General features: G+C 50.9%; 1 protein-coding gene across 4 annotated transcripts in view; it reads right to left on the bottom strand.

Moving 5' to 3' along the window:
* The window catches only part of TNIP1 (TNFAIP3 interacting protein 1), a 52,328-nt gene that overhangs the window by 11,813 nt on the left and 24,086 nt on the right, over window positions 1-16,429 (bottom strand). For all 4 annotated transcript variants that reach the window (XM_082836401.1, XM_082836403.1, XM_082836400.1 and 1 more), the window contains 6 exons: window positions 16,226-16,311; window positions 14,462-14,542; window positions 11,628-11,819; window positions 6,797-6,891; window positions 5,054-5,174; window positions 1,321-1,410 (listed from right to left, as the gene is read on the bottom strand). In XM_082836401.1, coding sequence (XP_082692527.1) covers window positions 1,321-1,410; window positions 5,054-5,174; window positions 6,797-6,891; window positions 11,628-11,819; window positions 14,462-14,542; window positions 16,226-16,311 — 665 coding nt within the window. The remainder of the gene's footprint in view (window positions 1-1,320; window positions 1,411-5,053; window positions 5,175-6,796; window positions 6,892-11,627; window positions 11,820-14,461; window positions 14,543-16,225; window positions 16,312-16,429) is intronic.

The following is a 16,429-nucleotide window of genomic DNA, read 5'->3' as shown; positions in this document are numbered from 1 at the left end:
TCCGTATTTAAATTTCAAATTCTCGTTCTCTTTAACCAAATAATTCCACTCTGAAAAATGTAACCAAAAGAAGCACTTGTACAAGTGTGTAAAAAATATGTGTACTGCTGATCATCTCAACAATATTTATATTGCAAAAAAATCCAGAGGTCAACCTGAGCATCAGAAACAGGTTAAGGAAATGATAGAATAAACAGAAAATGGAGCACAGCTCTTCAGAAATTCCGGTGCCTAGTACATTGCCTCCGTTCTGAGATGATACTAATTATTTGCCATAATCTTGATATAACAATAATTCGAGGAAGAAAAACAACCTAACATCATTAAATTAACAATGGAAAGGGCATCCCAAGTTCAAAAACATTAAAATATGACAAAAAGTACTCAGAATTAAAGAAACACATATAAATAAATACCCTCAAAGATACAGTTAATTTTAAGGAAAGAAAGGAAAAAAGCAATCTGCAATGTGGTATGTATGACATTTTTACAAACATCATACATTAGTAAGTATACAGACAAAACTGAGGAATATGCAATGAACTGTTATCAACTGTGGTCATCTCCAGGAGGTGAGATTCTCGAACTTTTTATAATGAAAAAAAAAAAAAACTTACAGTAATACAAAAAGAAAACTAAAATGAATAGGCATATAAACAAAAGACTAAGAGAACATGACTTTCAGATGTGCTGGAGGACCAGGGAGGGCAGAAAGGCCCAGGGACTGGGACAAGGACGGGGCTGTGTGGAGAGGAGGGGCTCAGAGAATAGAGAGGATGGAGCTCCCACCTCTGGTCCAGAAATACCGGGGGTGGGGGACGGAGGAAGACTATGCACGAGACAGAAGGAAAGAGCCTCAACTTCTGGAGACTCTCAACTGATTAGAAGCGGTGCTGCAAGCAGGTATGGGATCTCTCTTTCTGTGACAGTTCCTCCCTGAACCAGCTGTGTGGTGACAGATGAACCCCAGACTCCCCATTCCTGATGCTAAAACTTGCCTCTTATCACAACCTCTCTCCACCATCCAGGGTTTACCATGGGAGCCTTCCTAAACTACCCCCCGCAGCAATTTTAGGCCATACCCCAAATGCCACCTCCTCAGAGTGACTCCTGTGGGTAGGGGAACTGATCAGGAGACAAGAGCCAGGGAAAAGCAGCATCTCTCACCCATGGGCAGATGGTTCAGCAGTCACCATGGCAACACATCACAGAGACCTGGGCCTAGCCAGAGCCAGAGGGCCAGGGAGGGTCTTTGTCCTGCTGGTCCCAGGAGTGAGGAAGGGTCTTCCCCGACCACCACCACTCCCTCCAGCCACCTACCTCCGTGCGCTGCTGCTCCAGCATCCTCACCTTCTTCTCAGCAGCACCCAAGGCTCCCACCTCTGGGACTTTACCTGCTGTCACACCAGCCTGAGGAGAAACACAGAGGGGCCTTCAGCAGAGCCTCAAGTAACAATTCTCTCCCCTACTCAGTGCCCCTCTAAGGCTGCTCACCCATGAGCCCCAGCCCTCCATCTCTTGCCTCTCTACCCTCCCACCCACCAGGACACTGATACTCGTCCCATATATGACTGAGTCCCTTCGGGAAGTCCATGGAGATCATTATTCCCCCTCCCTGACCCTCAGGGGCTCCCAGACCCTTCCCTCTCCCTCCCCCGCCCCTCCATGGCCACTTCTTTTCCTGCTCAGGCTCTATCTCTAAGGCATTGCCAGCTGCCCTCTCCTCCCCTACCCATCAGCCAAAAATGCTCCAGCGTGGAAGGCAAGAGTTACACATTTTATAAAATGTTTATTTTTAAAATGTTTTTAAAAAGATACACAAATAAAGATATGTGTGCATGTGTGATTAGTACATGTATTTCCTAGCTCTGACCTCTGAGAGGGCCTAAAGCAGTGTCACTCCAATAGCAATGAGCACAGATCTTGGTTTCTAAATACCATTCTCTAACAAAAAGAAACAGGACTCCTTGGAGAAGTGGTTAATTTCAGGCCTGGGGCAGGGAAAATATAAGGTGATTATGGAGAGACTTGTGGTGCCAGAAAGTAAGGAAGTGCTCAATCATCATAATAATAAGAAGAAGGGCATATCAAATGGGCATAGGAGACAACTTGAAAGAGTTTCCTATGACCAAAGCTGGAACAATTTGAACAAGTAAACAAATTGCAATAGTGCTGGATTGTAAGCCAAAGAATAAAATAAATATCCTTGAGTCCCTATTAATAGAAAAAAATAAATGAATAAATAGACGGGGGAGAAGAAAAATTCCAATTAGTAAATAGAGAAGGAATGAGGGAAGCACAAAATCACCATTAGAAGACTATATTAATAATCACTGCAGGTGAGATCCGCCAGTGGATACTAAAATTAGCATAAGGAGAAACAGGACGTCTGCAGTCTCAAAGTGTCTCCTCAAAAGTAAATATTTATTAACTACAAAGGGAAAATTAGTCCCTTTATTATGGAGAAAGCTGACAGACACCCCTTTAGCCAAATGATCAAGATTGAATGTAAACAGACACATCGATATCATGTACCCTTGACATGATGCAAGATGTCACTCCAGTGATCTTCTTGTCCAAATCCATAACATCAGTCTAATCATAAGAAAACATCAGAGGAACCCAAGTTGAGGGACATTTCTACAAAATAACTGGCCAGTATAACTCAAAAGCCTCAAGCTCATGAAAGAACCACTGGGCGCTGTCACAGACAGAGGAAACTAAGGAGACAGGAAAACTGTTGATAAATGCAATGTGGGATCCTGGATTCGATCCAGGTACAGAGAAAGGACATGAGCGAAAAACTGGTGAAATCTGAACAAAGACTGTAGTTTAGTTAATAGTATTGTGCCAATGTTCATTTCCTGGTTTTGATCACTGAACCACAGTTAGGTGAGATGTTAAGGCGATGGGGAGATGGGCACTCTGGGCTACTTTGCTACTCTTCTGTAAGTCTAAAATTATCTCAAAATAAAAAGTTAAAAAAAAATTTTTTTATACATAGGAAGTGTTGGCAATTCCCTGGCGGTCCAGTGGTTAGGACTCTGCGCTTCCACTGCAGGGGGTGCGGGTTCGATCCCTGGTCGGGTAACTAGGATCCCACGTGCCGCATGATGCTAGCAATTCAGAAATTGAACACCAGCTCTATCTCCAAGGCCCTGCTTGATATAGGCCAAGACCCACACCCTTTCTGGGCCTCGGTACAAAGAGATCAAACAGGATGGGCCCCAACCTCTGACATCCTGTGGGTCCGACAGCATTTGTCCTGGAGTCGTTGCCCACATTCTCTTTGTTCCTTGCCTTCCCATTCCCGTCCACACTCCCCTGTGGCTGGTGGGGGGCGGGCACGGTGCTGGGTGAACTTGTGAGGCTCAAGCGCCCCTACAGGCTGAGGTCTGTAAGTACACCATAGAGCCCGGGAGTAAGGAGAGAAGGGGGGGGGGCCTCCTGGGACAGTCTCACCTCCTTTAGGAAAAGTGAGAGATGGGCCTGCCCTCACTGGGGAAGGAGGAAGGGGGGTGCTGTGCTCCTGGGTGCACCCTTAACCTCCACAGAGAAGAGAGGCATCAAATCTGCCATTAAGAGCAATAGCCAATGTTCACTGTTTACCACGTGCCAAGTGCTAAACCTACTGTACAGGCATCACATCACTGAATCCTCCAATGACCTTCTGAGGTAGGTGTCATTATCTCCATTTCACAGAGGAGGAAACTGAGGTCAGAGAGGTTATGCAACTAGTCCAAGGTGGCAGCACTGACCAGAGGTAGAGTCAGCATTCAACCCACATGCAACTCCAGGGCACAGGCTTCACCACTGCCCAGAACGCACGCCTCCTACGGGAATTTCCTCCCTGGCAGGGCAATAAGGGCATCTGGCCTTTCGAGAAGTCAGTGATGTTACGGGCTTTGGAAAAGTGAAGAGGCCTGACCACACACTTCCGAGAACCCAGGGGAGATCAGGTCACTTCCTCAAGAGGGCAGACAAGGCAGGCTCTGACTTGAGGGGTAAACGGAAGCAGAGAGGGGCTTCATGGGCTGGGATTCAGAAGGCCATTCATCGGCATGTTGCCCTCTCACACCCCACATCTGCCTAATAGCAGGTGGATGCAGGAATCTAGATGATGTGATGTCACAGGACCTCTCCAAACCTCCTGCCATAGCTGTCTCACGGAGTAAGAGTCCCAGCCCTGCCTCCCTGACACGTAGAGAGGACGTCCAAATCACATAATGAGTTTGCAAATCCCAGGTAAACTCTACATTGCCACATAGTAATAAGGAATTAAGTTATTAGGATAATTATTACTATTACACAAGTGTGGGGTTTGTTAAAGACATTGAGTCCTGCTGTACAGCCATTAAACCCCATTAAAGAGGAAAAACATGTCAGTAAAAAGTTGGGACTCAGCTCTGCAGCACAGCACAGACCAGGCGAGGGGCCAGCCAGCTCCTAGCTGGGAACTGGATGTGAGCCAGCGCTGGGAGCTGTGGTGGGAAGGGGGCAGGTGGGCCAGCCCAGGGCATTAGCAGGCCTTGCTGAGTCAGCCCACACCCTGTTCTCTGTATGTCAGAGGCTCCCAGGCAGGAGCTTAACAGAGTCCCTTCAGGGGCTTTCTCAACCTAACACCCTAATACCACCAGGGGTATCTGAGACATTAAACGGATTTTTGGGAGCCACCCTGTAAGAGAGACCTTGACAAACTGGAATGTGTTTAGGGGATACGCCCAGACTGCACAAATGACACGACACCACCTTTATAAGAAATGACCCAAGGAACTGCAGCTATTCAGCCTGGAGAAGAGAAGGCATGTGGGGGCCAGGGAGCCAGAGTCACAGCCAGCAGGCTGAGCGTGCGTCCCAGGGAATGGGATGCTCCATGTGGCTGGTAGCAGAATAAGGGCTGAAGAGTGGAAGCTACAGGGAGGTGGACTCTCAGGACAAGCCAAGGAAACGCCGTCTAACAACTAGAACCTTCCAGCAGCAGGGCTGGCTCACTGCCTCTGGAGGCTGGGCACCAGCCACTGCAGTGCTGGGGAAGGAGTTTCTGACCACATACCTGCTGCTGTGCGGCTGCCCCCTTCTTGCCCGTGCCTTCCGTCTTTGGTGAGCCTGGCCATCTGGAGGCACCATCTTTGCCGCTGCTCATCAACAACTTCCTGAGCTCCAGGTTTTCCTCCCTGGTTGGAGGCAAAGAGAGAGGTCATATTGCTGGCCCTGGGTCGAGGATCCTGGGGACCTCAGACCTGCTACTCATCTGAGTTGCAGCTGAGACGTGGGGAGTAAGGCGAGTCCCTGAGACCTGCCCTCAGGTGCAACCAAAAAGGGCATCCTTATGCCACTTTGCTCAGCTTCCCTAGAAGTCTCTGATGCTCACCAACAGGGTTTCCCCAACTGTGAGACGTCTGTATACATGAGATCTCCAGGATACATCCACACTGCATTAAAGAACCCTGGATCACACTCTCTGAGAAAATTCCACCCTTTCCAATTATCCTCAGACGTCCTGTGCGGAGCATGGGGAAAGTCTCAGTTTGGTGCTGATAGGTCCTGAGTGCCTCTCTAGTGCTTGCTAGTCTCCCGTGTTAACAGAGAAAGAGCAGCCTTCAGCCTCAGAGCCTTGAGCAGGCAATTCGCCAAAACGAATTAACATCCTTCCGTTTTTGTTGTGTTCATTATTGGAGGTATCTTCTATTTATTCCAGGTCATGCTGTTTTCCAGTTACTCTAGTGCAAGTTTTCATTATAATAATCTTAAGCAAAAACATGATGCAAATTAAATTCTTAAGTAAATAATAAGGTAGGTGATACAGGACATAAGAAAAATGGTGATGTGGACTCAGGCATGACTGAGATATGGAAACTATTTCTTTGTATTCTATTTGCCAGCTGGTTTCCATGTGATAATAGGAAAACAGAGAAGTAAACTGGCTTTCCCAAGGTCACACAGTGGGGACTTGCATCCTCACCTTCTCATCATGGCTCTTTCCTCCAGCCTGGGTTTTTGGATCCATGGATGGAGTCATTATGGCTATAAAACTCCAACTGCTTGGCCATCCAGAAGTCAATAAATACATGCTGATTCAAAACAGCACAGTGGATCAGCAGTCACACCTGACTCCCTCTGGGCCTCACAGACCTCTCCCTGGACCTCAGTTTCCCTCTGCAGGGTGAGGGGTTTGGCCCACATGATCTCAAAGGGCCCTTCAAGCTCTGACAGTCAAGATCAGTGCCTCTCAAGTGTGATCCTGGGTCTACCTACATCGTAATCACAGAGGCCTACTGGAAAATGCAGATGCCTAGGTCTCATCCCAGACCCAATGGATCAGAATCTCAGCACGGGAGTGTCAACTTGCAATGCCTTTCCTGACCCTCAGTGATTCTGATGCACAGTTAAGTCTGAGACCCAGTAGTATAGCCCAGGTGAGCAACCCCTGACTGTTCTCAGGAAACAGAGCAGGTCAGGACGGTGACCAGCAGGGGGCAGCAAAGTCCAGAGCCCTTTCTCCAACAGCCAGCTAGCTGCTGTTAACAGGCGGAGGGCTTAAGTTCCCAAGGAAGGAGTACACTTTGTACAGACCTTCTTCTGCAGCTCTCAAGGCACTTTATACACAAACACTCCCCAAGGTATTAAAAGGACCAGAGAGGAAACACCCAAGGAGAAGGACCAAGAGACCTGACATCCAAAGCAGGGCTCTGGGCACAGGCCTCAGAGCACTCAACCCGGAAATCAGTGCCATGCACCACCGTCTAACTCCTGCCCATCCGACTCCTCACCCTTCCTCTGAGGAGCCTGGACTTACCGGAGCTTCTCAGCAGCCTGATCCCGCTGTTCCAGGCCCTTGTCCAGCTTGGCCTTAAGGGCCTCATTCTCCTTCCGAAGCTGCTCACACAGGGTCTGCAGGGCAGAGAGGGAGATGCGGGCAAGGTAAGGGAAGGGGTGCACCCTAAATACAGGTTGATGCTAGGGAGGGGCACTATAGCCACGCCAGGTCCTGACACGGTATCCCCTTTGCAATGGCCTCACCCAAGCCCTCTTAGGATAGCAGGAGCCAAGCCACAAGGCTCACCCAGGCTCCTCTCTGCATCCTCTCCCTCAGGAGCCAGCCACGAGGACGCCAAACCAAGAATCAGCCACAGCGCCTTCTGTGCCTCCAAGGCAGAGAGCACCATCCCTCCTCCTCCTTCACTGCTGTTCCCACAGCCTAGAATGCTCTTCCCCACCAGGCTTCCCCTGGCTGACTTCTACTCCTGCTTCAAGTCTTAGCCTAAACGTCACCTCCTCCAAGAAGTCCTCCCTGACTCCCACATCTCAGGTGAGTTAGGTCACCTCCATTATCCTCACTCACAGTCCCCTGCTCTCAACCTTCCTGGTACCTCTGACAATTACAGCTAAAGAACCATCAGTGTCGTTACTTTCTTAATGTCCCTCCCATCCGACTAGTCCATGAATTCCCAGACGGCTGGGATCCTCTTGCCGCTCTCTTGTCCACTGCGGGATCCTCAGCCCAGGGCCCAGCTCAGCTCGACACTTTGTTGAAGGAATGCAGGACTGATTGGCTGAATGGACCTGAGTCGTAGCAGGCCTAGAGCTTAGGCAATCTGGAGAGTACTCAAGGCAGCCAGGGAGCAAGGTTGTCAGCCGGCAAGTCAGAAGACAAGGCATCGGGTCAAGACCTCACCAATTCCCAGTGTGGCTCAGGATTCCCTCACTTCTGAGACACAGTTAGTTCCCCCACCTACAAAGTGGGGCAACTGCTCCTCCCCTGCCTCCTTTATAGGGCTGCTATGAGGACAAATGAGACCGGGAGAGTGCAAGTGCCTCGTGAGCTGCCAGGCGCTTGGTAACCTTTGAGGACATGTGTTTGAAGTGCTGCAAGGTGGAGGGGGCATGGAAGATGGGAAGCCAGACTCAGGGCCTCACAGATGGAGGGAAGGGAGGTTCTCACTGGTAAGGGTGATGCACCAGGTCAGTACTAAGCGACTCAATCTCTCAACAAATCCATAGTGAGCACCTAACCCATGACCTGTAAATGGCCAGGTGCTCTTCCACTCACCACCTCGGTGGAGCCTCACAGCTTCCCCAAAGCTACGTAACTCATCTCTATCTATTTTAAATGTAGGCTAGGGAATTCCCTAGCAGTCCAGTGGCTAGGACTCGATGCTTCCACTGCCGAGGCCCCAGGTTCAATCCTCCGTCAGGGAACTAAGACCCCGCAAGTTGCACGGTATGGCCAAAAAAGAAAAAAAAAATGTAGGCTAGTGCATGTGAAATAATGTGCATGAGGTTGTACAGCTCTTGGGAATCACCAAGGGGATTAAACTCCATCTGGCAGATCCTAAATGGTACCTCTTTCGCCTGTGATGGAAGAGCAGAGAAGGGAGGTGGCAGGCTGTGAGCTGGGCTGAGGGCAGAGACAGTGAGCGATATGCACCAGACCTTCTACCCGCTCCCTTCCATGTCCATTTCCCAGACTTGCTGTGACCATGTGACCAGTTGTGGCCAATGCAAGGTGAGGGGTAGTGACAAGTGCCACTTCTGAGCTGGCTCACGCACAATCCTCTGGTCTCTTTCTCCCTATCGCTGCCGAAGGGCACAATGTGACTGTGGCTGGGGCCTCAATGTGACTGTGGAGCAGAAACAAGCCCCTGCCACACAGAATATGAGGGAAAACTTTCATGTTATCCAGGGAGATTTCAGACTTGTTTGTTTCCACAGCAAAACCGAGCCCTTTCTGACTAACCCAGGAAAGACTTGAGAAGGCTGGATGGAGAACAGAGCCTGGACCTGGTGAGTGGTCAGACATGGAGGAATAGAACACCATTATGACTGGCTGCTATGCCCAGCAGAGGCCCCATGCCATACCTGGCCTTGGAAATGCTGAGTGAACTGAGAAACAAATCAGTGAATGAATGAGAAGGAACCAGATTAATCTACCTCCACCCACAGGCTGGGCAAATACCCAGGATGCAACAGCCCTGAGTGGGGCCTCCAGGGAACAGAACGTCCTGCTGTGGTCTCTAAGGGAAGACCAGGACAAGGCCTCATGTGCTGTCCTTCTAGGCAAGAGGCAAACGCTCTGGGCACAAAGCAGACGGAGAGAGGCCGTCACAAAAGTCATCACCTTCCATCAAAGGGGTTAATAGAGCTCATGTGTGAGTTCATTAGTTCATTCATTCATTTGTTCATTCACCAAACGTACATTCAGCACCTATGAACTGCCAGACACTGGGATGCAGTGGTGAATATGACCGACAAGGCACCTGCCCCTCTTGTGAGGCCTACATTCTAGCAGGGAACACAAGGGAAAAAACCAAACACAAAGTAAAGAAACCAACTAATAAAATTATTACAAACTATGATAAGAGTTAAGAGGGAAACAAACAAGAGCCTGATAAAAAATAACAGCGGGGGGCTTCCCTGGTGGCGCAGTGGTTGAGAGTCCACCTGCCGATGCAGGGGACACGGGTTTGTGCCCCGGTCCGGGAAGATCCCACATGCCGTGGAGCGGCTGGTCCCGTGAGCCATGGCCGCTGGGCCTGCGCGTCCAGAGCCTGTGCTCCACAACAGGAGAGGCCACAGCAGTGAGAGGCCCGCGTGCCGGAAAAAAAAAAAAACAACAGTGGGGGCACTTCCCTGGTGGTCCAGTGGTTAAGACTCTGCGCTTCCACTGCAGGGGGCACGGGTTCAATCCCCGGTCAGAGAACTAAGATCCCACACACCACGCAGCACAGCCCAACAACAACAACAAAATCTGAAAAAGAATATTTGCGTATGTGTGTATATGTATTTATATATAAAACTGAATCACTGTGTTGCATACCTAAAACTAACACAACATTGTAAATCAACTATACGTCAACAAAAAAAATTTTTTTAAATAACAAGGGTTGGCAGGACCCCTTTTATGAGGCCCAGTATCAATCCTTATTTCAAAGCTGAAAAGTTGGGACTCCCCTGGTGGTGCAGTGGTTAAGAATCCGCCTACCAATGCAGGGGACACGGGTTTGAGCCCTGGTCCGGGAAGGTCCCACATGCCGCGGAGCAACTAAGCCCGTGCACCACAACTACTGAGCCTGTGCTCTAGAGCCCACGAGCCACAACTACTGAAGTCCACGTGCACACGCCTAGAGCGTGTGCTCCGCAACAAGAGAAACCACTGCAACGAAGAGTAACCCCTGCTCTCTGCAACCAGAGAAAAGCCCGCAAGCAGCAACGAAGACACAATGCAGCCAAAAATTAATTAATTGAAAACAACAACAAAGCTGAAAAGTTGACACTCAAAGTGATCCCACCACAAGCAACGCACCAGGTTCGCCTCCCCAGTGGCTCAGCCTTGACACTTGACATCTCCGGGCCCTGCTGACACCGGAAGGCGGTCTCCCTCGGCCTGGCCCTCCAGGCTCCAATCACTCCTCCAGCCTCCCAGTGTGGCCCCTCACCCAAGGTGGGGGTGGGAATCCTCTGCTCCCCCCATCTCTCCTCACACCTGTCTCCAGCCTGGACGCCCCTCCTGCTTTTGTCAACCCAGGCCCTTCCCAAAGCTGCACACAGTGGACACCCCAGCACCTCATCCGTCAACTGGGCACTTGCATGTTTGCTGACATGAGTGAGACAACAGGGCGGTGACTGGCCCAGAGAAGGGTCTAGGAAGGAGGAAGGCTTGGAGTTACAGCTCTGTCACTAAGGTGACAGATACTCAGGTCCTGAGCAGGTTTTCTCAGAGCCTCAGTTTCACCGTCTGTGATTCCTTCCCTACCCCCAAGCCCTCAAGGCTCAGATCCCCAGCCCAGTGTGGATGAGCCATCACCATAAAACCTTAACAGTGACCACTTTTTGAGCACTTACTATGTTCTAGACTGCACAAGGGGCTTCATTTAATACTCAGAGCAATTCCACGAGGGAGGCATTTCCAGCCCCGTGTTACGAATGGGGACAGGGAGGGACCGAGAGGGTAAGTCACTTGCCCAAGGTAAGAGAGCAATAAGGAGTCTACTGGCCAAGGACCATATGGTTCCAAGGCCTGGCCTGGCCTAGGAAGGAAATCTGACTTCATTCCCACAGCACAGGAAGAGTTATAAAAGGAAGCCTCCTCCATTGGGGAGGCAGGTTGGGATGGGAGTTAAGAGCATGGACTTTGGAATACCACAGACCGAGGTTCAAATCCCAGCTGCACCATCTACTAACTGGGAGGCCTTAGGCAAAAAAAAAAAAAAAAATCACCTCTCAAGGGCTGTGGCCCCACCTGTGAAGTGTGGATAATGATGGTCCTGACTCAGGGGGCAGGGACAGTAACATACAAGGGGCCGGCCTCTGTCCCCTCCCTTTCCCCACCTGTATGTGAAGAACAAAGGCAAGGCTGCTGCCAACCTACCACACCCCAGCCTCGAGAGTAACCCCAACCATGAAATCTGCACCACCCACACCATTATTTCCCGGTTTCCTGCCTCTTCCTCGGCCCTTCTCACAACTTCCTTACCCTGCTCACTGCCTTGAACAAGAAGCCCAAGTCGGGTCCCCATCCTCACCCTCGGAAGTCCCCGTGGTACCCTGGACTCGCCAGAACAGCTGGAGGAAGCAGAGGGGGAACCACATGGCAGACCCCCGGCCACCTTCCCTGGGCCCGGCCTCACCTGCAGGATGGAGGTGCGCTGCTCATTCTTGTGCACCTTGGAAGCCAGCCGGTTGAACTCGAGGGCCATGCGGCCCAGGTGCGTGAAGAGCTGGCTGTGGTCAGGCTCCTCTGCGCACACGCTCAGGGTGGTCTCCAGGCGCTGCAGGTGCAGCATCAGGTTGCCGTCCTCGTGGGGCAGGGGGCCCAGCTCCTGGCGGGGGGAGGGGATGCGGGCCGCTCTTCACCACAGTCTGAGTAGGTGCCGCCGGCCTTCCTCCCTCTGCTTCCCCAATCCTCATGACTCAGTTTCCCCCTCTGATCGCAGCTCAGCCGAGGGACATTCTCCAGTTATGCAGGTTCCCTGTCTGGGGCTGACTCACAGGGCAGGACCCGGGACTCCCAGGCCACTGGCTGGCTTACCAGTGCCGGAGCCACCTTCCTTCCACACGCTGGGCCTTGCTGAGTGCCTGTGGGTAAATCCCTCGTCCCCAGGGCCTCAGAATCCTCATCTACTACACGTACACATCCCGCTTCTTCTCTTCTACCCCATAGGGTTCTTATGCAAGTGAAATGACACACGAAAACAGCAAGCCCAGGAAAGGGGTGTCACTCAATACACAGCACTGCTTCTTCAGCTTAGGAAGGCTTGGCCAGCAGACATCAAAACTGTCTGACTGTTATGTCTATACATGTGTCTTCTTGGGAGTGGTCCAAGCATTCATCAACTTTTCAGAGGACCCAAGACTCAAAACACGTTAGGAATCATAGATAGTTCAAAGAATCCCAATCTAGCAGAGATTTGAGATAGGAAGCAAACCGTGGGCAATATAGTCCAACCTCAGAATCTATCACTCCCTGTCTCTCTCTTTATCTCTCTTTCCTCTGTCTAGAACACTCTTGGCAAAGACAATGCCTTAGCTATGCGAACACCACGTCTAAGGACCCACAGGGGTAGCTGACAGCTGACTGCATCAAGCCCCTGCCAGGCGTCCGAGTCCCCCTCTTCCCCTGCCTGAGACCCCACCCATCAGGCCCCACGCCTCTTCGGGCTTCATTCCTATGGTGTCCCCTCTGTTCATCCTTCCCAGCACCCCCGTGTTTCAGCTGCTCTAGCAGGCCTCCCCTACCACTTATGGCAGTCGCAGGCCATCAGAGCTACAGGGAGCCTCAGGGTTCCAGTTTGGAAACGAAGCTTCGGGGAGAAGGAGGCTGCTCAAAGTTGCCCAGTGAGCCAGTGGCAGAGCCAGGACTGGAACGTGGGCTTCCTGACTCTCCATCTATGGCCACTTCCCTCATCTGAACTCTGCAGCAGTGGAAACGCCCTGACAGCCACAGCGTGCCGTCCAGTGAATGCCTCCATAACACTCTTAGCACCTTATTCTATTAGAGGCTCTTCAGTTCTGTCTTCATTCCCCCACTGCCTCTTCCCACACAGGATATGAGGTGGTGAACGGTGCTCTGTTGAAGGCTGGTGAATTGTTTCATCACCCTGACTTCTCCGACTGGCCTACAAGCTCCCAGAAAGCAGGGAGGCTGTCTTGTCTTTGCTCAGCACAGACTAGGCACATGGTGGGGCTAAGGAGGAACCTATTAACAAGGTGAAGGCTGAGGTCATAGAGTGAAATGCTTTCTGAGCAGGGGGGGTCTTGCCTCCTTGGCCAGCTTCTCAGAGCCCTTGGGGATAGAACAGGACAAGGGGACAGAAGTTCCCAGGGGACAAAACACAGAACGTTTCTGATACTCAGAGCAGCCCCTCATCACTGAAGGCATGCTAGTGTAAGCTGCATGACAACTTGATGAGGACCTTGCACTGGACTGACAGACACAAGATGCAATCAGTGAACTAAAGAGCAACATTTTTTTTTGCCTTGTTAATTCAATATTTTTAACTTAATTACATTTTCACTAATTTTTTGGCTTTTAACTTAAAATTTTAACATTTTAATCAACTATTTGTAGCTTAAAAAGTCAAATTGTTTTACAAGGTTTATAATGGAAACCAGCAGTTTCCTGTCTCACTTCCCTCCACGTCCCAGTTACCACTTCCCAAAGCCATTCACTTCACATGCAAAGAGCAACATTTGTGCCCCAAATCCTTGGTAGAATGAGGCAGTGGTGACCAAGGTATCCGGGAAGGGTTATACCACTTATTGCCTATATAACAATCAAAAAAATCTCAAAGTGAGGAAGGAGGAAGGAGGAGGAGAGGGCAGGACTTGAAGACTTTTGAACAACATTCCACACCTTTCTCAGTGGTTCTCCAATAAGTCTGCCATTTTAAGAGAAAACAGGACAACACAGTTGGAATAAAGGCAGCAAGTAGGGTAAAGTAGAGAATGAGGATGCCAGGTGGACACCCCAGAGCTGGAGGGGAGTGTGTGTGTGTGCGTGCGCGCATGCGTGCGTGTATGTGTAAGTGCAAGGTTTAACCTCCTACCTGCATGCCCCAAAGGGGAGCCTGGGAGCAGCCAAGAGCCTGCACAGAAGGGCCACATCTGCCTCAAGCTGCTCTGGGTTTCTCTGACCCTTTCTACCCAGGCTACGAGCCCACAGGCCCAAAGGCTGAGTCAGAGCCTGCGGAGGTGCCCAGCGCTTGGCAGAGGCCAGCGGGGCTGGCAACGTGCCCGGGCTTTCACAATGGTCGGGTGCTTGTGTGGCTCACACGGAAGTCACCAGCCACGGATTTGCATATGTGAGCGAGAAGCACCCCCTGGTGCTGGCCCCTCAAGCGTATCCCTAGTGACTCCGGGGTGCCCAGGGGATATAAGCGGGTCCTGTGCCTCTCACGCGGGGCCAGGTGACTGAAACAGAGAGGAGACGGGGGATATGCCCAGGGACCTGCCGTCCACTCACCATGGTATTTCTGGTGTGGCCACCGCTCTCTGGTGAAGAATGCCCCTCGGCAGGGACCACTTCAAATTCAGAGGAGGTGCTCTGTGCAGAAAAAGGGGGTCAGGGGCTGCCTGAGAGAAAAACGCCTCGCCCGTCCTCTGGGGCCCCATGGCTGAGAGTACAGCGGGGTCAGAGAATGGAAGGAGGAAACCCCTCCTCACGTCCAAGTCCTCTGGGCAGGAGGAGAGCCGGCCCAGGATGAGCTCACAGACCACGAAGCAGGAATGACTCCCAGCAAGTCAGCCCGCAACCCACTGTGTGACTCAAGGTCACATCCCTCTGTGGCCAGTTTCCTCATCTGTAGAACAGGGATACTGGACTAGCTGACTTTAAACCGCTAGCACTTTAGGATCGTATCTTTCTTAATGGCTTTGCACTTTTAAAATGTTTTCATGAACTCCATTTTTTCTCAAAGCAACCCATGGAGTGGTCAGAAGGTTATATCCCCATTTGTCAGATGAGGAAACTGAAGGCATATCATTAATAAATGCAAAAGTAGGACTGCATTTAAGGACTGCAAATCTAACATTCCTGCTATGGCACCAGAGCTGTCTCTTGGGCCTAGGTGTCTCTGACTGGTCACCTGGAGAACACAGACAACAGTTAGTGTGGCCACAGCCATGGTGGTCCTGTGCCAGCCTTGCCAACCCAGCCCCAGAGATCCCAGGGGAGTGGACTGATCTGGGACAAGTCCCAACAAGACATCCACAAACTTGGAGAGACTTTCAGGACACACCTAAATCCAGGGAGGCCAAGGACTCCAGTCTCCCCCACATCACCCAGCCACTCCAAGTAGAAGGTACTGGTTGTGCCACCAGAGGATGGGCCAATGGTCCCTCTGGACCAGCAAGTGGCTCTGGGATTGCTGTTAAACCTGGTCGAACAGCAGAAGCCCCATGGCCACCAAGGGCCCAGCTTTGGATCTCGGCGCCACCCTAGACAGTTTCCCTTTCACTTCTACGTTTCCTCAGCTGTCTGCATGACCTCACAAAATGTTCTTCTCTCTCTGGATCTGATCTGATCTGTGGGATGGAGACTCTAACTGATACGACTGGGACTTCCCTGGTAGTCCAGTGGCTGAGAATGTGCCTTCCAATGCAGGGGACGCGGGTTCAATCCCTGGTTGGGGAACTAAGATCCCACATGACGCAGGGCAACTAAGGCCCCGTGCGCGCGCGCGCGTGCCACCTACAAGGCCCACGCATCACAGCTAGAGAGAAGCCCGCGCACCCCAATGAAAGAGCCCGCGTGCTGCAACTAAGACCAGATGCAGCCAAATATAAATAAATAAATAAATATTTTTAAAAATTTAAAAATAAAAATATATGATACGACCACCTGGGTCCCTTCCAGTCCTAGGATACCAAGCAAAACTTCTCAAGGCAAATCTGCAGAAGACAGTTTCTGAGCCCCTGTTGAGAAGGGGAGTTCGCTGTCACATCCGCCTACTTTCTGAGCACCGTGCAGTCGATACATGCTTAACATTATGCAACCTAGCAAATGGGAGGAACTCCTTGTACATATCAGGGTCTTCCTGAAGATTTAACTCTGACCTTTATTTGAAAATGGGTAAACCGAGGCCCCAGAGAGATTGAGATCAACTTGCCAACATCACCCAGCAAGTCATAACCCAGGTTTCCTGACCCCAAACCTCTCTCTTGCTGTTCTGCCAATGGGACCTTGAAATCCAGGCAACTTTCAGCCGTGACTCCAAATGCAACTTACACTTGCTGGAGGTTTGGGGACTGGCTCTGGCTTGTCGCTGGGGTGTGCAGGGTCAGCGGGGGTTGCTGGAACATCTGCATCCTTTCCTGGACAATTGAGAAAACATGGGTGAGCAGCAGGGAAAGGGGAAAAGCCCAGATGCTGCCCCCTTAAGGGCAGCCTTGGCCAGGAAAGTTCTCAGACAGAGTTCCCTACACGAGTCTG

This window comes from Leucopleurus acutus, assembly GCF_964270905.1.
Source record: "Leucopleurus acutus genome assembly, chromosome: 3".
Classification (NCBI taxonomy): Eukaryota; Metazoa; Chordata; class Mammalia; order Artiodactyla; family Delphinidae; genus Leucopleurus; species Leucopleurus acutus.
Note: the sequence above shows the minus strand (reverse complement) of the source record. Positions and strands in the feature narration are given on the sequence as shown.